Genomic DNA, 24437 nt, shown 5'->3' with positions numbered 1-24437 from the left:
ATGATTTCAAAGGCATTTGAATATAGGTGGCAATGAATAAACAGAAATGAAAATTTTGTGACTCGCTTGTGAATTCATGTTCTTGGAGGAAATAATCTCTTCTACTTGCAAAATATTTAAAAAAGAAATACACTGGACCAAATCATAATCAGTGTATCAGTTTATTATTGTGAATATGGTAAGTAATGTAAAACAACATGCTTTAATGTTTGCGATTTTTTTTTTAGGTTGTATTCGAGTTATAATTACATTTTTATGTTCTGCCCTCAATAACTCTTGTTAAAGTTTATTTTGACACATAATTTTTTTTATTTTTATGAATATGATCTTGTACTTTCTTTCTCAATTTGTTGTGTCGTCCAAATTTTCATTTAACTCTTACATAATTTTAGATACGATTTAAAAATCGCCATGGGTTTTTCATTTGTATGCTTAATTTTATTTCAAAAGAATTAAGTTCTTAATTCAAACTGGCCGTCATACCTTATAATGCATTATACGAATGCTATTGTCAGGTTAGTTTTAACCTCTAGTAAAAGTTTCAGCTTAAAACTTTTATAACCTCATCATGAAGTCTGAAAGTAATGTGGTTATAGCAAAGTAAATTTACCAGGAACTAACTGTTATAGTGTTAATATAAACACTGTACTTTAGTGGGATATCTAAATAAAGAAATTCATCATAATTATATATATCTTCTGTTGTCATGGTTATCTTATGTGTATCTTGATTATTATGATGTTATTTAATGTGCTTTCAACAAATTTTATAAGTTTACCATGATAACTCATTCTACTCTGTATCTGTGATTTTAAATCAAAGAAATGTAAATAATTATTTTTAAATGTTAATTACCTTAGTCCCAATTATTTGTTTATGTAACTACTACTACTCAAAACTCTCAGAAATAAGAATAAAAATGACAGTTGAGTTTGCATCCTTTAGTATTTTTTTTTTTTTTTTTTTTATGTGATGTTTCCCTATAATTTCTCAACATTATTTCTAAAAATATAAAACATATAACAGTTACTTTGGAATAACTATGGAAATAAACATGTGAAGATTTTTAGTTAACTTAAATAACATTAAAATCTGATGATATCTAATGGGTTAATAACAGGATTATATAGATATTTATTATTTTCTGTTGTAAAAGGAACTTGACTAAAAAAGTGATACAATTTTATCACATTATGTTAATTTTACTATGTTTTTGGGAAAATGTGGAAGATTATTGTGTTTGTGACAACTATCTATGATGCTTCTATTTCCAGTTTGCTAGCAAGATTTTTCTGCAATGCATACACCATACATATCTATAAATAACAAATATGTCCAAAAAATAATAACATGTAATTATTATTACCAGGGCTACAAAAGATAATGTTATTATTTTCCAATATATGCAAACAAAGAAACCACGAGTTAAATTTCACAAGTGAATATAACCATAATTTCTTTGATCTTAACATCACATAAAATAACCAGTGAAGCCATACTTTAAATTTATACAAAAAATCAATAATTAATATGTAATATTCGTAAAATCTGTGCCTTTTAAACCACACATGAGTATTTATTTATGTTAAGGAGTGATTAGAAGGCCTGCATTACCCAACAAACCTCATTGTCAGGGTGAACTGTTTGTAGAGCCACTTAATAGGAAATGAAGTCTTGTACAGGAACCCAACTGCCCATACCATACATAACTTCTACATAAGAGTATATGCAAATTAAACCGCAGTGCGCAGTGACTGCAAAAAGTAGTAATTTCAGTATACTGAATATGCATTTCAAAGAATGTATACAGGTACTGCACACAAAAAACTTTAAAAATCAGTTCATAAAAATGGGGCATGTAGAAAAATAATGATTATCACAACATACAAATTTTATACACAGAGTTTAAGTTGTATTTTCTGGATAGTGTTGGCCAAAAACTAGAAAGTAACTTGAATTTTAAGCATATTGCATGAAGAGAGGAAGTAAGCTATGTCATTTAAGTAGAATGGTATAATGGAATAATGTATACACCTAACAGTGGTAGAGATTTGAATTGCTGTTACTCATTTAATAAAAATCATTTAAAATGCATGTTATAATTGAAAATTCTACCAGATGCAAAGTATGCTCAAAATAAAATTCCTGTAACCCAGAAATTATAACGTAGTTGAAATTTGTCAACTTTGTGAAATTTGTAGAACATAATAAGTGTGGGTTATGGTAAGTGTCTTTGATTAAGAATTAAGTGCCTAATTTACTGATGAATTGGTTAGAAAGATTGATGAAATGATTCAAAAAAGCTGGTGACACTTTCTGATTTGTTTCCTTAAAGCTTCATAATGTTAGCTTGTATAACGTATATGCCTAGTTGGTTCTTTTATTGCACAAGACATAACAGATGGGGTTGGTGTTAATATTTCTAGAGGGTTACAACAATAAAGATGGTGCTTTGTTTTGAATAAAATTAGTTGGTGATAAGACTTGAAAATAATTTTTAAAATATTTTCTGCCAGGAAAATCAAGGCAAAACTGTATGCGACCGTATTGCCGTGTCTAGTGTGTAGAAGGACACAGTACTGCAGACAGAAATACTTTGACCACCTTGCACTCTGTAAGTCAGATCACCCTGCCAACTATAACAATTGCAGAGCGTACAGAGAAATACTGAAGAGGAAATAGAGGCAATGGGTTCACCACATTTCAAGGATTAGTACTACTCTGCCTGAATCTGGAGGCCAAGGGTTGGCATGTTTTGACTCAGGCAATGCAAATTTTTCCATACTGGGAGAAAGGGCAAATAGGAACCTTACTGATTTTAATAACCTCCCACAAACCTATGTTGTGGAGTGTAGCATGTCTGCTGAGATGCTGAGGGTAAAATAGAGAAACTAACCTTCAAGTTGGAGTTCCTCATTCAGCAAATGGGAACCTATAGGCTTACTGATGAAGCTAATCACCAAACTTTGCTGAGGCCAAGTTTTTCAAGCTTGCCATGTATTGTTGGTTGAAGGGAGGAATTAGAGGCTTTGATTTTTACTGAATTGTTAGGTGTGAGGATCACACCTAGGTTTCAGAGATCAGGAGATCTCTGAAACCTATTTAAGTAATTTAGTTACTTTCAGTTTAGAGGTTTTTCTGTATATACAATGAACCTTCAAGGAACTGTGGTGTTAGTTAAAAGTTCACTAAGATATCACCACTCTAGGAATTCAGTAGAAAACAATTTCAAGCAACTCAGTTAAACTTCTGGACTAGTTGGAGCCTGTCAGGTTTTCAGCATTCTGTTGTTCCCCATATCATGTTATCATGAAAAAATTATTTACAGAGTTCTTTGAGGCGCTGGGCTCCCATTTCGTGAGGGTGGTGACTGGAACACGAATCATGTTCATTGGGTTCGAGACTTACAACCACTTGTGGGAGAATATTAAAGAGCTGCTTCTTAATGCAATCTCTGTTGCAAATCACATTCTGGCCATCAGAGCCAAGATAGTTGTTGGACTTACTTGATTTTTATGTGACCTTGGATGTGTCATCATACTACACTTAAGTTAGGGACAACTATGACCAGACATCAGACCACCCCCCTATCATACCATCAGCACGACTCTGATAAAGAAGAAAAATTCTAGGACTGATTGGGGCTCATACCATACATAACTGGATCGAGGAGGGGTTGGTTCTACCTGTGCTGTTGAACTGTTCAAGGTATATTGGATATACAGTATTGAATATTGTTGACACTTGATATCGGAAGAGAGGTAGAAGGAAAGAAAAATAAGGTATGGACTATCCAAAGGAGGTGATGGATCTCATTAATACTAAGAGATGTCTTAGGAGAAGTTGACAGTGCTACAGGAGGTCTGAAGATAGGATAGGACTATTTTCAACAGAGCGGCACATAGATTAATAGTAGTGCTGAGTAAAGTCTTTTCATCACTGGTCATACAGTGTCCTGATGAAAATGAAATAATTGAATTTCTAGGCTGTCTGATTCCTCTGTCTACCATCTTAGCCTTTTTCAACATCGGAGGTGCTAGGAGTAATCAAGGAAGGAAAGATATTAAAAAGGCTCTAAGCTTTGATTTTATCATTCATAAGATGTTAGTAGTGCATCCAAAAAGGCCATTCAGAACATAACAGATCTTTTCAATAGGATCCTTCAAACAGTGTGTTTCCCATCTGAGTGGAAGGTCTCCCATGTAGTAATGGTTCCAAAGCTAGATAAACCTCCTCATGATGTTACTTTCTACAGATCTTCTACTGATACTATCCAAGTTTAGAAAGCTGTTTCTTTGGAGGCTGTGGCTTATCTTGGAGTGAGAGGAGATTATACCAGTTTATCAATTTGGCTTCAGGAGTGGGCACTACTATTGAATAGACCCTTAGACCTGTTGTTACCATCGTAACTAGATACTTAGAGGAGAAGAAGTACTGCTCAGCAGCGTTTTTGGGTGTTCAGCAGGCCTTTGATAAGGTCTGCTGTATAAGCTAAAACAGGGCCTCCCTCAGCCATTTGACTAGTCCTGTGGAGTTACTGTGGTGAACGCTTTTCCCAGCTTAAGTTCAATCAGGAATTATCTGGGTTCTTTGATACGAAGTTGGGAATTCCTCAGGGCTCTGTTCTGGATCCAGATCAGATCTTCCTGCTCCGGATTTTATCACTGTAGCATTATTAACAAACAATACAGCAATCCTAGCTGATAATGAAGATCTGAAACAAAGCTCTGCTAAACTACAGTCCGTTAGATGCTTGATAGTTTGGCACATGGCTGATGAAATGGAAAATGAGGGTGAATTAGAAGAAATTGAATCATGTAACACTAGCAGAGAGAAGGGATGATTTTCCACAGTCTACATCCCTCACACAGAATGGGTACCTTGGCCTACACTATATTGTCGCCTGATGTGAAAAGGCCACGTGGTAGAAAGGAGAAAACAGTTCAACATCAAGTACCGGGAACAACTGGTAGCTGGGTAGGAATTCACAGTTATTGTTATCTAATTACGGTTGCTATCTTGATATACAGAATTCTTCAACCTTTCTGGACGTATAGGATATGACAAATAACAGTAATATTGAGATAATTTAAAGATTCCAAAATAAATTGGTGATGACCATAACAGAGGCACTGTGGTTTATTAAGAGTAGAAAAATTCATGACTATCTAGGATTACCTTCAGTTTACGAAGAGATCTAAAAAATTACCTTGTAGTACAAACAGAGGTTAGGAAAACATGTAAATTATTGACAGTAAATGTATTGGCCAACAGCAATGACATCAGGTGACTAAAATGTTCCTGCGTGCTGGACCTGGTTGATGGAACCAGAACAGTGACCTGGAGAAGGAACCTACAACTGGGAACACAGAGTGACTCTAGTCACAGTGTAGTGATCATCACTTTGATAATCTATAAATTATAGCTATTTCTGTTTCCCAATGAATATTTGTTTTATCTTTAGTGTTGTTTTCATATATTGGTATTGATGTACTTATTTTTGCAATTTATTTCTATTACTAATATAAATATTGAACTTTGCATGGACCACTTATAGAAGTTTTATTTTCTACATATGAGGTGTTGAACCTTTGTATGTTTAATGAGGGGTTTCGTGGGGGACCTCTCTTCACGTGGTTATCATGAATAAAATTTACATATGGTCTCTACAAGGTTCTGATTGTAAATTTTAACAGATAGACAAAAAAAAATGTATATATGAAGGTTATAACTTTATGATTTAATGGAAAAAAATTCATAATTGGGTATTGGACAAGTGGAAATTTACTATGTATAAGTGCTATTTTATTCTAATTTTGTTCATTTTAATGCTCATTTCAATGTTCATTTTAATTATTATCTTAATTTATTGAGAAAATATACTTTGTATTTTGTTTTTAAGTAATTTAGTATACTTGTAGTTTATTAACTTTGGAATTGGGGAGTTCTTATTGTTGGAATTTTTTTTGGGAGAAGTTTATACTGTTGTATTAAAGAGGAATACAAAAATAAATGAAAAAGCGCAGAACTTATACAGAAATTGAACACAAGATCTATTAATTTTTAAAATGAAAGGTTTTTTTAAGAAAGTAAAAATGTATAAAACTTCAAAAATTAAATATACAGTTTATTTTCTTCTTTTTCAGCTCATATGGGTTCTGCTTGTGGGTTCGGGGTTCACTGAAATGAGTGGTGGAAAGAATCCAGCCCCACAGTGTTTACTACTGGTCGTAAAAGCGACTAAAGGGCAGCTACCCGTTGACCTTACCTCTCTTTCCTTCTCACTCCTGCCCCTCCTACCCTTATATACCTTCATATTGCTCTCCTATCACGGCCATTTCGATGTGTTATGAACCGCAACCGTAACCCAAGGTGGAAACTATTGTACCATTGGGTGGATGACTCTACTTAGTGATTCTCAAACGATGTCATCTAGGCGAACCCAACTGTACTTATCTTTGACCTGTGTATGCATGGGCTCTACAGGGGCAGTTCTATCTGACTCCAGTACTTGTGGGACCAAAATTAGCAATCTTGAAATAGTACCAATGATGGTTGGTTGTCCATCTGAAAAAACCACCGATGTAGTCTTGTGAAAAGGCCTCATTCAGCGTCGTCTGACAAGGATAACCGTTCCAAACAAAATAGCAATTAAAATGTTGGCACATCCCATCTACAATATAAAAAAAAAAAATAGACTTCAAAATAATCAGGAAGGTGGCTCGTTTCATTAGGTTTCATCTTTCCTGATCAATAAAGTAGTAAAGGGTTCAAGTGGTTCACTGAAGAACATCAGGAAATTAAGAGACGTATCGATATTGATGGAGACATTTAATGATTAGCAAAGCCAATCTCTCTTATGTCTCATCAGTATGAGTGGTATTAAACACATAAATACGGTATGCCACAAAACCTTGAATACCAGCTGAGGAGTAATTTTTGTCAGGATCTGTTGGAAATTGATGTTACTGAAATTACCGATGAGCTTCGTCCCCAAGTTGTTATAGAGGTGAAGAAAATAATGAAACGTCAGAGTGGAATGGAGGATCCTACATACTCCTTCCCTCAAATTAACGCCCAACCTCCTCGTACCACTGGAGAAAGTAAAAGAAGATTACCTGTCAGCAGAGTATGACCACTCATCCCCAACCCACTGCCATGTTTCCAATGTCTAAGGTATAACCCAGGTGTGGCCAACAGTTTTTGCCTCTGAGCTGAATTGGAAAGAAAACTATTTTCTAAAAAAATATAAAATTAAAAATAGTAAAACGATTCATTAAAGAAAAAGTTCACAAATATAAGTAGAGCTGAAGATTACTAAATATTTCTTGGCAAGTTTTTAAATTTTTGTATTTTCCATTATTCAATTGCTTATAAAAAAAAATAATGTTGAAAAAATTTTCATGGGCTGCATAAATTCATTACACAGGTCATATCCGGTCAGCGGGCCATATATTGGCCATGCCTGGTATAGCCACACTACAACAACTTGCTTGAAAACTGCAATATATTCTCAATGTGCTGAAGAAGATCATAACAACACTAACTGCCAACAGGAAGAAAAATGTACTAACCGTGGTGGATAACATTTAGCTCGCTCACAAGATTGCCCAACTTTCAAAAAAGAGAAGGCAATTCTCAAAATTTGTACCGAGCAGAAACTATCTTTTTTGGTTGCACAAAGAGAATATAAAAATATGCTGAACTCTCAGAATCTTCTTAAATCGATGTTTCTTTTGCCGCCGCTACATCAAATTTGTCAAAGCCCCTACATTGTCCCAAATGTTGATTACATCTGCCTGCAAACGTAATCTGCAGTGAGTTCCGCCATGTTAGTTAGGACTGGTGCTATTTTGGAGATTATGTCCTTTGAAGCTATAGGGGCTGCAGAAACCTGCGATCCCCGACAGGGAGTCTTATTCTTTAAGACTGGGGGTTGGCATCGCCAAGGGCCTAGCCTCTGCAGCTTTTCTTCCCACTACCCACCGAGCTGCAGAACATTTTACACTATATACATACACTACACCACTATACAATTTACAACATATACCCATACACAACTACATTACAACATTCTACACTATTTCTTCTTACACGTACACTCAATGATGTTGCAACACCGTACGAAGTGCAACCGTAACCCAAGGTGGAAACTATCATGCTGATGGGTGAATGGCTCTGCGTAGTGAGCCTCAAATGATGTCCTCTGGTCCAATTGTATTTAGCTTTAGTTCCAGTACACACGCGCTCTGCTGAATTGGTCCATTATATCACCAGTACTCGTGTGACCAAAATTTCAGTTGCAAAAATAAATCCTGTGATGGTTCATGGTCTATCTAAAAAATCCATCAATTTTAGTCTTGTGAAGAGACCTCGTTCAACCTTGTCTGATGAGGATAATAACCTGGTAGAAGAGAGTGCATTAAATCTTAAATACAAAAACATACGATTTGTTGTTCTCTGCAATAATCAGGAAGGTGACTCCCTCCAAAAGATCTCGCCTTTCTTGATAAACAAGGTTATAAGAACTTCAAGTGGTTCTCCAAAGAACATTAGAAAATTGAGAGACGGATCGATTATGATTGAAACTTTTAATGATGAACAGAGTCAATCTATCTTACGTTTCTGTAATATGAGTGGTATAAATATCAGTACAGAATGCCACAAAACTCTAAATATGAGCCCGTAAGAAATTTTTAGCCGAGACCTTTTGGATATGGTTATCACAGAAATAGTTGATGAGCTTCGTCTCCAAGATGTTGTACAAGTAAAGCGTATAATGAAATGGCAGAGCGGAACAGAAGAACCAACACTCTCTTATATTCACATTCAATCTACCAGTATCATCAGAGAAGATTAAAGTGGGTTACCTTTCAATTTGGCTATGACCATTCATACCCAACCCACGGCAATATTTCAGATGCCAAGGATATGGTCACACTATAACATCTTGCTCGAAAACAAGATCTATGCTCAATGTGCTAAGGAAGGCCACAAGGACACTAACTACCAAGAAGATGAAAAATGTGTGAAGATAACAGTATGTGATCAGTGGTTCACATGCAGCTTGCTCCCGAGATTGCTCAACTTTTAAAGAAGAAGAGGCAATTCTCAAAATTTGTGCTGAGCAGAAACTGTCTTTTACAGCTGCACGCAAAGAATATAAAGACTATTAACTCATGGAACCTAGTTAAACCAGATGTGTCTTTTGCCACCACTAAATCAAAGCAAGCTCCTACAAATGTAGATAATCAACAGTGTGGCTCCTGTAATGAGCTGAAAAAACTTAAGATGCTTTCTGACCAAGTTGCTTCACTTACAGCCATTATTTCAGAGCTTCTTTCTTTTTCCTTTTTAGCCTCCGGAAATTACCGTTCAGGTATTACTTCAGAGGATGAATGAGAATGATATATATGAGTGCAAATGAAATGTAGTCTTGTTCAGTCTTGGTTTGACCATTCTTGAGATGTGTGGTTAATTGAAACCCACACCCACCAAAGAACATCGGTATCCACTATTTCAGAGCTGACAAAAACGAACAGAAAGTTTTAGTTGCAGTTAGTGAAACGAATGTGGGATCCCTTTGAAAGTCCCTGTCCCCAAAGTTTTACCTGTACGGGCAGGAGTAAACACAATTAGCAGTAAGCCATCTATAAGCTCCCTGTTAAGGAAGTCCACACAACCACCCCCTCTAGGATGTCATCTACGACTCCCCATCCTTCAAAATCAAAAATACAAAAAATAAAACCAGATCACCTATAACTAATTTTGTCGTATATTTATGTGCACTGTTGCATCTACCTACCTTTATTTATGAGGATTATTCAGTGGAACGTTAGAGGTCTTCGGTCCCACATTAAAGATGTTACAGTGTTGATGAGCACACCAACCATTAATAATGTACTTTCAAGAAATGCATCTACTACAGCAAGCTGCGATAACAGTCAGAGGCTATATATGTGAGAGATACGACTGTCTTGTAGATAGTAGAGAGAGTTGCGGTGTTGCTATTTTCATACAGAATGAGGTGTTGGTTACAAGGCTACAACTTGCTACCCTTATTCCTGCTGTTGCTGTAAAAATCTCAGTCCCATTTAAATTGCATATCTGCAATTTGTATCTCTCACCAAACCCTAGTTCAGTGCTCTAGAAATATAAATCTCCTCACACAAATCCCATTGTTGTCATTAATAGTAGGAGACTTCAGTGCCCACCATATTTCCTGGGGCTCATCTTTCTGCTCCTCTTGAGGAAATATGCTTAATGGTGGGTCATACACATTTATATCCTCATCTTCTGGTACACTGCCAAACATCAACCTCTCCATATGCTCATCGAGTTTACTCCCTCGCCTTAATTGGTCTGTTTGTGAGACTTTCATGGCAGTGATTACATACCAATTATTATTGCTTTTGGTGTTAACCGCAAGGTGGAAAAAAGGCCATGAAGATGTATTGTTAAAAAAGGCAGACTGGAATGGTTATCATAAAGCCTTCCTGTCACAGTATGATGATGGTGCAGACATCCTTGATCAACTTTTCTTTTTTACATCCATGATACTTGAAAATGGTAATAGTTATATCCCACAAACATCGAGTAAACCAAGACGTCCTTCCATTCCTTGGTGGAATGATGATTGCAAAAATGCTGTTAGCAGTCGATGGTAGGCACTATGCAAATTTAACCATAGGGTTAGAGTGATATGTCGTTGAGTATTCTTGGATGCTAAGAGGAATTCTTGGATGAAGTACTCCCACGTCTACTGTGTGGAAAAAGATCCGTGCAGTTTGCAGATCATCAAAACAATCCATTCTTGGACTCATTCATAAAGGAGAACTTACATCACCTACTACAGTGGCAAGTATTTTGGCAAATTATTTTTGTACAAGGTCCGTCACTTCATCATATAGTAATGAAGTACAAATTGCAGATGGAAGTACTATCATTAAACGTGATTTGGTCGGTGAATTAAACACTCCATTTTCATTCAAAGAATTGTCACATGCACTTAAAAACTCAAGTGACACCTCCCCTAGACTTGACAACATTCGTCTCAGTATGCTCTCACACCTTCCTAATTTGATGTCACAACACCTGTTGTATATTTATAATAGACTATTCTCCTCACAAGAATTTCCCTTTGGTCGGTCAGAAGCCATTGTCGTACCGATTCTTAAACCTGGTAAAGACAAAGAAAACCCCTCAAGCTACTGCCCTATCTCTTTGACAAGCCTTTCATGTAAAGTGATGGAAAGAATGATGAATCGCAGGCTCACATGGTACTTAGAGAGGGATGGCCTCGTATATCTAGAACAATGTGGTTTCTGCCTAGGACGTTCTTCCATTGACCATATAGTGTCACTGGAAGCAGCTATCCAAAATGCTTTCCTATTCCACAAGTGTCTCATCGCCATCATCTTTGATATCAAGAAGGCTTACAACATGGTATTCTTAACACCCTTAAAGAATTGGGAGTAAAGGGCTGTTTACTTGCAGTTATTAGGGGTTTCCTAAATGACCAAACTTTCCATGTTCATGTTGGAGATTCCTTATCGGGTAGCATCACTTAGGAGAACGGAGTCCGTCAAGGAAGTGTATTGAATACCACCTTTTTCACTATAGCCATTAACAGTATTACTGATTGTGTGCACCCACCTGTTTCATGTTTGTTATTTGTTGATGATTTTGACATACATATTACATCCTGTTCAGCAACCACAGCAGAGAGACTACTACAGAACACAATATCTCACCTTGAAGCTTGGTCCAAGGTGACTGGCTCCACATTTTCCCCTGAGAAAATAAAATGTGTAGTCTTTTCTTGCTTGCAGGACTGTTTTATACCACAAATCTTTCAGAATGAAGAGCAAATTGCTATCTTTTGTGATATTAAGTTTTTAGGTTTGTTTTTGACAGTCATCTTTTGTAGGTCAATCACATCAACAATTAAAAACAAAATGTTCCAAACTGCTAGATATGCTACAAATTCTTAGCAACACTAATTGGAGAGTTGACAGGTCATGTATGTTATTATTCCATAGTTTGTTCTTGCTTAGATTATGGTTGTATTGCCTGTTCTTCAGTGCGTAATATGTTGAAGATATTAGATGCTGTACATCATGCTTTTCTCAGTCTTGGTACAGGTGCTTTAGATCAAGACGTATCACTAGCATACTTGTTGAATGTGGTAAACCATTATTTTGGGATAGATGTGACCAACTTCTAGCATCGTATTTTGCCGGTCTTAAAGGGCAACCGAATCACCCGGCTTTTACCACAGTTCTTGCAAATCCTAGATTACAAAGATATGAAGACCATCCACGTGATACTGCACCTTTGGGTGTACATATCCGGTGGTTACTACAGCTTTTAAACGTCAACATACCTTCTATTTTTCCAATGTATCACTGTTCATATCCTCCATGGAGAATCAACTTTTTAAATTTTATTTTTGATTTTACCATATACAAGAAACAGTCAACACCACCCTATCGTCTTTCAGCAAAGTTTTTGCAATATTCTCTCCAAAATAAATCCAGATGCAATATTATACACAGATGGATCAAAACAGAATGATACCGTTGTAAGCGCATTTATTCTTAATAGCAGAATCTGCATGTTTGGTCTACCTATTTACGGTTAAACTTTACACTATTAATAAGGCATTAAATATCGATAACCCAAAATACCGCCATATCCTTATTTGTAGTGACGTGTAATGCACTTCAAGCTGTAGAAGATTTTTACTCTATACATCCTTTTGTCATTGAAATCAATAATGCAATTGCTGAGTTGAATCATCGCAATACACAAGTGAATTTCTGTTGGATTCCTTGCCACATGGGAATTCCAGGTAATGAAAGTACAGATTCCGCTGCTAAAGAGCCATGTAATCAACCTCCCTTCACCACTTGTGTTGTTACTTCTGACTTTATTAATTATTTAAAACAGTCTCTTCGAGCAAAGTGGCAAGGTGACTGGACGGCCACTGTTGATAACAAACTCTGGCACATTAAAGATTCTGTGTTGACATGGGACTCCTCATACAGAAATATTTGTCATGAGAAAGTGGTCCTCTGTTGATTGCAATAAGGACATATCAGAGTGACGCACGAGTATCTGATGTCAGCAGGACATACACCACTATGCGCACAATGCAACTACCACATGACTGTGCAATACATACTTGTGGATTGCATATGTTATGCAGTGTTGTGTCATAAATTTAAATTGCCCAGAAATATCCGTCAATTTTTGGGCAATATTAATAAATTTTTAGACCGGATGTTTCTGTTTTTGCATCGTATTGGTCTTTATTAAAATTTGATATTGTGGTGTATAGTTTTTGTTTTAGAAAAGTTTTTAATGTCTCTGTTTTTCCTTTAACTTTTTTGTTTATGTGTTGGTTTTTTTATTCTGTTATCTAAGAAAGGGCTCTTTACACTCCTTTCGGGTATTGTGAAATTCTATGTTTTTGTAAATTTTATATTGTTTTTATTTTTATGTTTGTTTTAAATAAATTTTATCGTATTTTAAGATGCTGATTGTGATATTAGTAATATTTTAATTTAAGTTATGTTTAGTTTTTGTGTTAGTTATAGTTTTTAGTTTAAATATCTTAGTTTTTCTTTTATCCAAAAAGGGGCCCTTTACAACCCCCTCCCTCCAGGAGTTTGTAAAGTTTTATTTTTAGTTGAATTTTATTTCTTTTATTTTTTTTTTTATTATATTGTGCTTATTTTTATTTTTTATGAGACCTTTTTATTCTAGGCGATGATAATATGAAAGCGTTTTTTGCGTTTAAAAAAAAAAAACCTGCAATATGACGAAACTTTGGCACTACTGGCCACAATTTTCTAAGTAGCTAACCTTTTGTATTGTCTTCACTTCCTGAATAGTTACTTCTTCCTTGTAAGTCGAACAGTAATGGGATCTCACAGTATAGTATCCATGACAATTGACATTACAGGTGGGTCCCTGCATGGGTCATGAGGATGTAATGGCTCATCACAATCGCAGATTTTTTCCTGGTACATTAGTTCCTTGTCGCTGTATCTCCAAATTGTTGACATCCAAAGCATGACAGTGGAGTCTGGATAAAAGAATGTACATCCAATCTATGAAATCCTGCTTTATTTTCTTCTCAGACCTCAAATCATTAATAACATATAATTTTATTATTTTCTATATAGCACAAATTCCTTCAGTCTATCATAGTGTCTTCAACTGATTATTTAAGGGAGAAATTATATTAATGAAAAAATGTTAACCATAGCAGCATAAGCTGAATGTCAGCCTAATTATGTTTGGCCAAGATCTTAGCCAGCTGCTGTAAAAAGCAGTAAATAATGATCCCTGCTCATCCATTTTCTTACATGTGCAGCAGACAGCATTATCTGAAGCGGTGTTCAACTATTAGTTGATGCTCTCATACTCCTCTTAATTCCAGCATGTGCACATAGTATTTTTAGTAAAACAGTTTGTTGTAGATTTGTATTATATCATTTTGTCTCTCTTATCCCAGTTTTAGAATAAGTTTTCAGGAAGAATGTTGACCTTTTGTTTTTATTGATGGGTTGATGGTAAAGCCTGTGATAAAGAAATATCTTATTAATAATTAAAATTGATCACTTCAGGAATGGCTAGGTGTGTTACTCTTCCCAAATCAGCTGATTTGGAAATCGAGAGTTCCAATGTTCAAGTCCTAGTAAGGTCATTTATTTTTATACAGATTTAAATACTAGATCATGGATACCGGTGTTCTTTGGTGGTTGGGTTTCAGTTAACCACACATCTCCTGAGATGTGTGGTTGAACTGAGACTGTACAAGACTACACTTCATTTACACTCATTTGTATCCTCACTCATCCTCTGAAGTAATACTTGAATGATAATTTCCAGAGGCTAAACAGGAAAAAGAAAGAAAGGTGTTACTCCATTGGTAAAAAAAAAGGAACTGCCTCAACAGCTATCTAGATGGATTTAGGGAAACTGTGGTAAAATTAAAAACATAATCACAGCAGTGTAGCAAGATTTACAAAAAAAAAAAAAAAATAGGAGTGGTAAAAGTCGGTATTAATAATTAAAAATAATAAATTCATGTAAATTGATTGTGTTAAGATTTTAAATAAATAGGAATTACAAGTTAATGAGAATTATTTGAGCATATATTTTTGTAAGTTAAATGGAAATGCAGAAAATTGATAGTTTTTAAACATTTTTTTAAAATTAGTATTATTTAAAACTTATCAGCAGAGTAATATTGTGTATATAAAAGAATTTTTTTTTTTGATATTATTTTGAATAAATTGGTGGGAATATTTTTTAAATGTTTCAGTAATTTAACAAAAAAAGGCAATAGACACAATAAAAACCCTTTCTTCATTGTTGAAGTATTGTCTAGTTACACAAAAAATAATATTTTTAACTGGTTAAATAGAGGTATATATTATTGCTATTATTATTATTATTTTTTTTCAACTATAAGAATCTATTCTTTTTTAAGAATAAGTTATTCTTTTTTTTAGCAAAGAATTCATATTCCTAGATATGAACAAATGAATAAGTTAGCATTTTAAATCTATTAATTAATGGTATACACGATTTATATTTATAACCTCCACACAATAAACTAACAGTTATTTTGTTTCCTGTAAACTTGTTCTGACTTTCTGAATACTAAGATATGGATATTTCTTTCTGGTCTGCCAATATGTAATACAAAGATCTAATATTACAGTTCATCTTGAAAAATATTGTATTTGGTTTATTCAACCCTGGATAACAAATTACTAAAAGAAAAAAATAAATTTTTTGTTGTAAATTATAAAAAAAATATATATTTTTCAAATAAATTAAGACAGTCTTAATATTTTATTGCACTGATCTTATTTTTGTGATGTGTGAATTGTTTCACTATTTATAATCTGACTTTCTATTATTACAGGATGTCTTCCTTATGATCAGGAGGAAAAAGCTGACAATATTTACGGATGCTAAGGACACAACTTCTGTTTTAGAACTTAAAAAAATTATAGAAGGTAAATTTTAAATAAATTAATTTAATTTAAATAATTTTAAATTAAATTAATTTTATTTGTTATAAATGTAGTTATTGTAGCATTAATTTCAAATTAATGAAGATTTTATATTACTCAAGTTTTTTATCTTTATGTTTTTCGGTTGTATGGCAATGTTACTTTAATATGAACAGTGGCTTTAGTATCATTATTATTGAACAATATTAGAGGAACTAAAATTGCCTATTTATCTATGCAGATAAATTGGCAGTCTTATTATTCAAACAGAAAACATCATTTACACAGTGTTTATGTGTTAAATAATTGTTATATTTTAATTTGCTTACATTTCTGGGTGTTTTGGTTTGACTTAGTTCATGCAGCCATTTATCCTTCACCTTTATATATGTAAGATGTTAAAAGTCAATTTTATATGTCAAAGGAAACATATGACACTAAGTTATAATTGAATACATATTTGTTCTTGAGTTAATTGACTAAATAAAATAAAAAAAAATTACTAAAAAGTGCTTACTGTTAAGCAATGTTAGAGGTTTTTACATGAGGGTAAAAAAATGAAAAGATTTGCTTGTTCACCAGTTCAAGAGTATGAAATATAAAGTTGACTGCTAAAAAAAAATTTATTTTTAGACTGATGTATCCTTGAAAAAGCCCTAATGTTTGATCATGTAATAGCAAAGCAAGAGTTAATGATAAATTGCACTCTTAGATTAGAGTAGTTAGTCTGAAGTGGTTAGTTCCCCAGTTACAGGTGGTTACCTCAATCTTAAAACCTGTTAAAATTGTTCCTTCTGTAACTTAATTCCAGATATCCTTTATCTATAAACACTTTTCACTGTACAGTTTTAGGGGGTTTAGATTGCTCATTGAAATTAAAATGTATGAATCATGAAATTTTTCATAATTTTAAAGAATTTAAAGTTTTGACTGGATTATGATGTGCTTCATCATGAGATAGATTCTATATCAGAATCTATATATCTGTAGCGATGGGATAGTACCCAATCATAGGTGTCTGATGATAATAAATAGAAATTAGATTCCAAACACTTCTTTTCAAGGTAATTATTTATATTATGGAAAATACTCTTCTGAGATACTGTAGAGCTTACTGTATAATTTTTATAAGTAAATTATGAAGCAGACGCATCTAAATGAAAATTTATAAAACTTACATGAGATCAGTTGTACATATTACTCCATGATTTGTGCAGTGATTTTGCTGATGAGATATTTTTGAAAGAAGAATCTTAAGAAGAATTCATAGTCCTGTTAAGGTAATGGAAGTAAAGTATGTGTTTACGAGGGTGGGATGAAAAGTTCCAGATCTCACACATAGATGGCATTAGTATGCTTAATTTCCCAGCAGCGTCGCTTGATTCCATTCTTCATTACTTTACTATAAGAGGCAAGTCGTTGCATCATATAGTTTAGTATTTGCAGTTTGTCAAAGTGGAGAATTAGGGATTTTTTTTTGGAAAATACGAATTTTGTGCAGTGATTAAATACTTTCTTCTGAAAGGCTTAATTGCAAAACAAATTAAGGAAGAACTTGATACAACATTAAGAGATTCTTTGCCATCAAATACAACAGTTAAATAAATGCTGGGTCGCAGAATTTAAAATGAGTCTAACATGCACTAGCAATGAACCATAGAGTGGATGACCTGAAGTCACTACACCACAAATTATAGAAAAAGTGCATAAAATCTGTTTTGCAGATCGATGAATGTCAGTGAACAAATTAGCATAGTCTGTAGGCATGTCAAGAGAATTCATGCACAATATTTTGCACAAAATTTGGGCATGAACACGCTGTGTACTAGATGGTGCCACGTTTACTCAGGCTCGACCAAAAACATTTCAAGCAATTGTTTTGAGCTCTTTCACGCAATCCAGAGAAGTTTTTTCATTGATTTGTGACTTGGATCCATCACTACACTCCTGAGATAAAACAGCAGTCAGAAGAATGGGTTAAAACCTGCTCCAAAAAAAGCGAAAACGACTTTTCTTGTGAAAAAGGTATGGCAATTTTTTCACGCAAAAACATTTTTTGGAATACACATGGAGTAATTTTCATTGATTAAAAAAGGAAATTGAAAGGGTGAAACAAAAAATGATGAATATTACACTACTCTATTGCAGCATCTCAGCGATGGAATTAAGGAAAAATGACCTCATTTGGCAAAAACTTATTTTTCCAATAACACAGTGCTCCAGCTCACATTTCAGTCATTGCAGTGACAAAAATCAATGAATTATGGTTTTAATTGTTCCCATATTCACTTGATCTGACTCCCAGAGACTATCACTTGTTTCCTAACCTTAAACAATGGCTTCGAGGGAAGACCAATAATGGAAGTTATTGCCATTGTAGAGAGTTGTTTTAAGGAGTTGGATAAATTGACATACTGAAATGCCATAATTGTTCTTGTGGAATGCTGGGCTAAGTGTGTAGACTTCAGTGGTGATTATGCTGAAAAATAAATCAAAATGTACCCAGAAGAATGTTGTTTTCTTACCAGGTTTAGAACATTTCACCCCGCCCTCATAAATAAGGAACTAAAAAAATTAGTAAATGAGATACAGTAAAATTTATATTGAAGTACAAAGAAAAAGTTGGAATTACAGAGGACACAAGAATGAACAAACAAGTAATAATGAATTGCAGTTTATCTAACAAGAGGAAATGGCAGCCTAGAAATAGATGGATGGATGATGTTTTGACTTGCAAAGGCTCAAGGATATTTTAAGATGACAGAGGAGTTTAGTGGGAGTTTAATGTGAAATCCTGTTGGATTATTGTTGAGGAAGCCAAGGCTTTAGAGCTACATATGAAAAATTTTCTATATTAATTTTTACATAAGCAGTCATTCATAAACTACTGTACATATTCAAAGAATATTATATTAATTTTGTTTGTAATAAACTTCCTCTCCCCAACATAAAAATAAATGTTAGTAATTAAGTTTCATTAAGTTTTAAATTTAAAGTCATATTATCTACAATCATCTTTCTGAGTTTAATTTTTTAATTGAAATGATGAACTGTGATACAAAATAAGAAAATGTAGTAAATTACTGTCTTCGTAAATGCATGTACATCATGTACTCAGCAAAGTCCTCTGAAACACTTTATTTTTTTATTGTTATTATTATTGGGCTATGTACTATCATTATCTACCATATCTTTAAAGGATTTACACTGTGTATTATCACAAAAAGATTTGGAAGTTGTGTTTAAAAATCTTTGAAGTAATTCTTCTGCCTTAAAATCTTAACTGACATATCAGTTCAACCCTATATTAAGATAGGTTTGCTACAAAAAAATTACATCAATTGTTTATCTATAACAAATTTAAGTAAAAGTGTTTTCTATAAAATTCCTGATAATGTCCAACAAGAAAAGTCATAGAATTTCATTTATAAAAGTTATTTGATTTTAGGCATACTGAAGGTTCCTCCTGTCAATCAACAGTTGTATTATAAAGACAACCAGTTAATGGAAGACGATAAAGCATTGCAAGATTATGGTTTGAATTCAGGCATAGCAAAAGCCCAGAGTCCTGCTTCTGTAGGCTTAGCAATTAGGTATGTTTATTATCATTGAAATTTTTCTGATTTAACGTTGTTAGTGATTTCATAATTATTTTGAAATTTTTGTATTCTCTATGTTTTTTAATTTAAACTGTTTACTACTTCTTGTTTATAGAGATGCCTAAATTTTAGAAATTCTTTTGCTGTTTTAAAACTCACATTGAATTAAATTTTTGTTCAAAAATAAAACTTTCATGAAGAGGATTTTTAACAATGTTTAAAAAACCATTTAAACAATTGGTTTTTTATTGTATACTTTTTATTTATGTTTTTTCTGACACCATATTTGCAAGTAATAAGACTTGTACTGAATAATTCAGTGTAACGTTTCTAAATTTTGTACAACTTGTAAAAAACTCTTTAATGAAGAAAAAAAGTGCTGATATTGGATATAAAATATTCTGTGATGGTTATACCCTGTGTATATATATTTTAATTAATTTTTCAATAAATTGCTATATACAGTGTGGCCAGGAAGTCACTGTACCCCTAAAGTTAAAAAAAAATATGAGTTAGGATATGTGTTTAGAACGTATAGTATTTTCATTGGGTTGGTTGGCAACAGTTTTTTTACAGTGTCACACACTCTGAGTAAGAGGTAGTTGTGCTAAAATGGCTGACACAAGTAGTTACAGCGTCGAGAAGCATTAGTGACAAGTGTATGGGTTCATGAACAACAACGTATGAATAAACAATGAAGCTAATGCTTCATTGTTGCATAAAATGCAACAATGTTGGCTCCAGAAAAATGTGCTTTTGAATTAAGCAGTGCTAAAGGTAGATCGCAGAGTGGATGAAAGTTAACACGGTTAGAAACATGTGCTGCTGTTGCAGTTTCCATTAAACAATCCCCAGTGAAATCAACTCTTAAATGGTCAGCTGAACTTTGTATACTGTAGATGACAATGCAAGACCATATGAAAAAGGGCTTGAAAATTAGGCCATTTTGTCTGATGTTTGTCAATGAACTGTCAGATACAGACATGGAACATCATGCTGCATCCTGTAGGGCTTTGTTAGAAAATTCCCTGCTTTAGTGCACCATGGAAAGATGCTTTTTACTGAAGGATGTGCAATCTATTGCAGTTCGCGTGCCAGAAATGTGTTATTTTGTGTGAAAGAAAATCCTTATTACCTAACAGAGTTGGAAAGAAATCTACTGCACGTCATGATATGGGTTGGAATAACAGCTTGTCATTTGTTTGAACCTTATTTTTTTGATGGCCATTGAATGCACAAACTTATTTAGAGATGTTAGAGGCATGGTTAATATCACAGCTTCAAGTGAAGGATCTCATGGAACAAGTATGGATGCAGCAGGATGGAGCACCTACATATTTTGCTCGTATCAGTCCGTGCATTTCTGAATGAAAAATTTCAAGATGTTGGATTGGCTGCAGTACTCCAGCGTCACCAGTTCCATTATCATGGCCATTATGAAGTCTTGATCTCATCACACCAGATAATTCATTATGGGGAATTATCAAGGCACAGGCATCTGCACCTCGCTACACCACAAGTGATGCTGTGAGAGATGTCTTCCATAATGTAACACCAGAAATACCCTGTTGCATGTCAGAGAGGACATGGCAACATATTGAAGTTTGCATGCAACATGAGGGCAAACACAGACCCCAATGTGTACCGTTAAAATTAATACTATATATCAAGTTAGTAAATAATTCATTATTATATCGCATTTTTTATTTATAACTCATTACAAATTTTTAGTTCTAATTTTAGGGAGTTCAGTGACTTCCTGGCCACTCTACTTAGAAAGCTTTGATGATTTTTTTTTTTAGGTATCAAAATGATTGATTGATTTTGAGTTGATTTTATGGGGAATATATATGTTTTTTTTTATTAATATGTTTTTCAAATATTATAACATAGAATTATTATTGTTACATAAAAGAAATTAAAAGAATCTTCATTATTGACAGTAATAAATGCAGTAGTTTTTCTTAATTAAAAAGTTTTTCTAATATAGTTATAGTGATAAAATCTACTCATACCGAAAGATTTTATGTATTAATATAAGGTGAACTCTTCTTAACTGGCCCAGTTTGAAATCAACAAAAAATATCAGTTTCATTTCTGTTAATAAATAAAAGACATTTTGTTGGTGTAATTCAATAAGCTAGTATTCTTCTATATTTTAAAATATTAAATCTAAAAGCTTCTAAAACAGTATCAAAATTGCCAATACTATTTTTATATGAAATTGAAAACATTTTTATGCTTGCTCAGTACTTGTATCATATTAACAACTAATGTATATTTTTAAAATTTTTTCACAGGCTAGATAATGGTGATTTTGAACCTTTAGAACTAACACCTTACTCGTCACCTCCAGACTTGCCATATGTAATGAAAGCTCCTGAAAGCAACGGGCAAGAGCCTTCAACTTAAAAGTCATTTCTTATCATCTACTCTCTTAACAATAATTTCTAATTATTTTAATTTTTTTTTTTTTTTAGTACATTAAATTTTACCATATTATTAACAGTTAAAAGTGTAATATCACCTATAGGAAAACATCATTAAAAGCTTGTATAATATTCGGTTTGCTAAATTTAACCATGAATGAAACTACACATATGTTCACATAGAATAAACTATTTATTTAAAATGACAATTTTTTTTAATGTGAAGGAGGGTTAAGTTATTTTATTCTCTTATTTTGTAATAAATTTTAGTTATTACAAATAGTTACTGTTTACATTTTAAGTGTTGTAATTAAAATGCTCAACATGTATTCTGAAAACTTTATTGTTTAGTAACATATTTATGCATTTAAATTTTTTTTTAATTTATGAACATTTTAATGTTTTGGTTGTGCATATATTTCTAAGTAATATATATTATTTATACATACATATATATATTATATATACATATATATATATATATATATATATATATATATATATACATATATATATATATATATATATATATATATATATATATATATATATATATATATATATATTTCTATTTAGAAATATATATACGTATTTACTTATTATATGCATGTATACATATGTGCTTAATAATACACTATATTTTTTATTAACAGTTCACTCGTGTGTCTCCAGTTGAGTAAAAGTTAAAATTAATTCTTAATTAAAACCTTTTTACATTAATGGTATAAATTACATGTTTATGTTATACGATAATCTTTGCCGGTAATAAGATATTTCTTATTCTGGGCTTAGTGTAAATGATATTTCAGTTTTATAAAAGTTGTTTTTTTTTTATTATATCGTATCACTTTCTGTTATAAGATACAATTTTTTTTATAGATTTCTCACTGATATGATGATTCGTAGTGATATTCGCTTAACTTGTTTTAAATGGCCATTCCATACATAAAAAATATTAAATAAGATGGAGGATTTGTATATCAGTAGAGAGACAGTTTTACTGTTAGTCATAGTTAATAACGATTGAAAAATATGAACATCCTAAGTTTTTTGTAAGTATACATTGGAAGGAAATAATTTGCAGCTAGTAGTTTTACAGTATTAATTAAGTGCAGAACTTCTTAATCCGGCATTGTGGCAATTAAAAAGAACACAACCATTATGGCCAGATATGTAATACCCATGTATAATTTGTGCCACATGAGTTTCAGTTTACTTATTCTTAATAGAAATAAAATAGTCGGGTAAGTAGAAACAATAGTATATAAAAGAAGACACTCATGTGTTATAAAACATCATTTTAATCATAAAATAAAAAATGATAGAATCTTCCTCACAATAAACAACTTCTTAAAAACATAAATTATAACTTAAAATAAAATTTAATTTAACAAATACTACTACTTGTACTACAAACGCTACTTTAAAAAAATATGTAGTTTAGTAAATTATAATAACAAAAAGTTATTCAAAAATTAAATAAGTAGTTGGTTTTTATTATTAAATTAATTGCTATTGAGATAAACACAATTTTGGCGTATGCAGACAAAGAGACTTTTTACACACATATAGCTTAGCAGCTATGTCTTTTCTATATTTGATAGAAAGTCAAGTTTAGAACAGTTTAGTCCAGCTATACACATAAAGTCAAGCAAAGCCAATAATTTGTCTACGGTACTTTATTTCAACAAGTAAGCTTATGAATCATCACTGTTAGCTACTTGCTTTGATGTTATTTTAGGGTTGGTGTGGTAAAGTATTTGTTTCATTATGTCATTGTCGATAAAAAGTTTCTAGTTTTTTGTTAGCATTATGAGCAACCAGGTTTGTCAGTTTTTAAGTTTTCTGATCTTGTCAAACATGGATTCAGTGAAGGATTTAAGATTTCTTAGTATACAGCCTTTTCCATATAAAAAATTGTCTGCCAGTTATTGTTTGGTTGTAAATTCTCATTTCTTCTTCATTAATAGTTAATCTTGTTCCATCCATGTCATTGTTGGCATTCTGCTGTGAAACATGCTCAACCTTTTCCTAGTCATCAAAACTCCACTCTCTCCCACTTGAAGCTTCCTCAAATAAGAATTAAAGTCTGCTCTTTTTGTACGACATTTTGATGTTGACTGTAAAAAAATACTAAAAAAACTGCCAACAAGAACTACACTACATCCAAAAATTATAATGTGGCCGAGTGTAACCTGTCCACACACTCTTTTGTATACATTCTTTTCCCTTTGTGTGCACTGCAACCGCTGGTTTGAATGACTAATATGGTAGTAAGTGACTCATTCTACTGTGAGCCCAAGTGATAGTTCCAAGCTGTTTTAAATTATCAAAAATTGTAAAACTCTGAGGTCTCATATACCCAGCCACAG

The 24437-nt window shown here is 32.9% G+C and overlaps 1 protein-coding gene across 1 annotated transcript; it reads left to right on the top strand.

Annotated features, from left to right (window-relative positions):
- The first annotated feature begins 17 nt into the window (after positions 1-17).
- Positions 18-22394, top strand: EloB (transcription elongation factor elongin B). The gene is made up of 4 exons (XM_075354707.1): positions 18-178; positions 15947-16040; positions 19486-19630; positions 21937-22394. The coding sequence occupies exons 1-4, from the start codon at positions 176-178 to the stop codon at positions 22046-22048; spliced, it is 354 nt and encodes a 117-aa protein (XP_075210822.1). The 5' UTR covers positions 18-175; the 3' UTR covers positions 22049-22394.
- Positions 22395-24437: the final 2043 nt, after the last annotated feature.

Source organism: Lycorma delicatula, chromosome 1, assembly GCF_047948215.1.
Source record: "Lycorma delicatula isolate Av1 chromosome 1, ASM4794821v1, whole genome shotgun sequence".
Taxonomy (NCBI): Eukaryota; Metazoa; Arthropoda; class Insecta; order Hemiptera; family Fulgoridae; genus Lycorma; species Lycorma delicatula.
Note: the sequence above shows the minus strand (reverse complement) of the source record. Positions and strands in the feature narration are given on the sequence as shown.

What these genes read in the sequence shown, in the direction of transcription:
- EloB (XM_075354707.1), top strand. An exon ending in ACTTAAAAAAATTATAGAAG is followed by an intron (nt 16,041 to 19,485) that starts GTAAATTTTAAA and finishes ATTTGATTTTAG; the next exon opens with GCATACTGAAGGTTCCTCCT. An exon ending in TCTGTAGGCTTAGCAATTAG is followed by an intron (nt 19,631 to 21,936) that starts GTATGTTTATTA and finishes ATTTTTTCACAG; the next exon opens with GCTAGATAATGGTGATTTTG.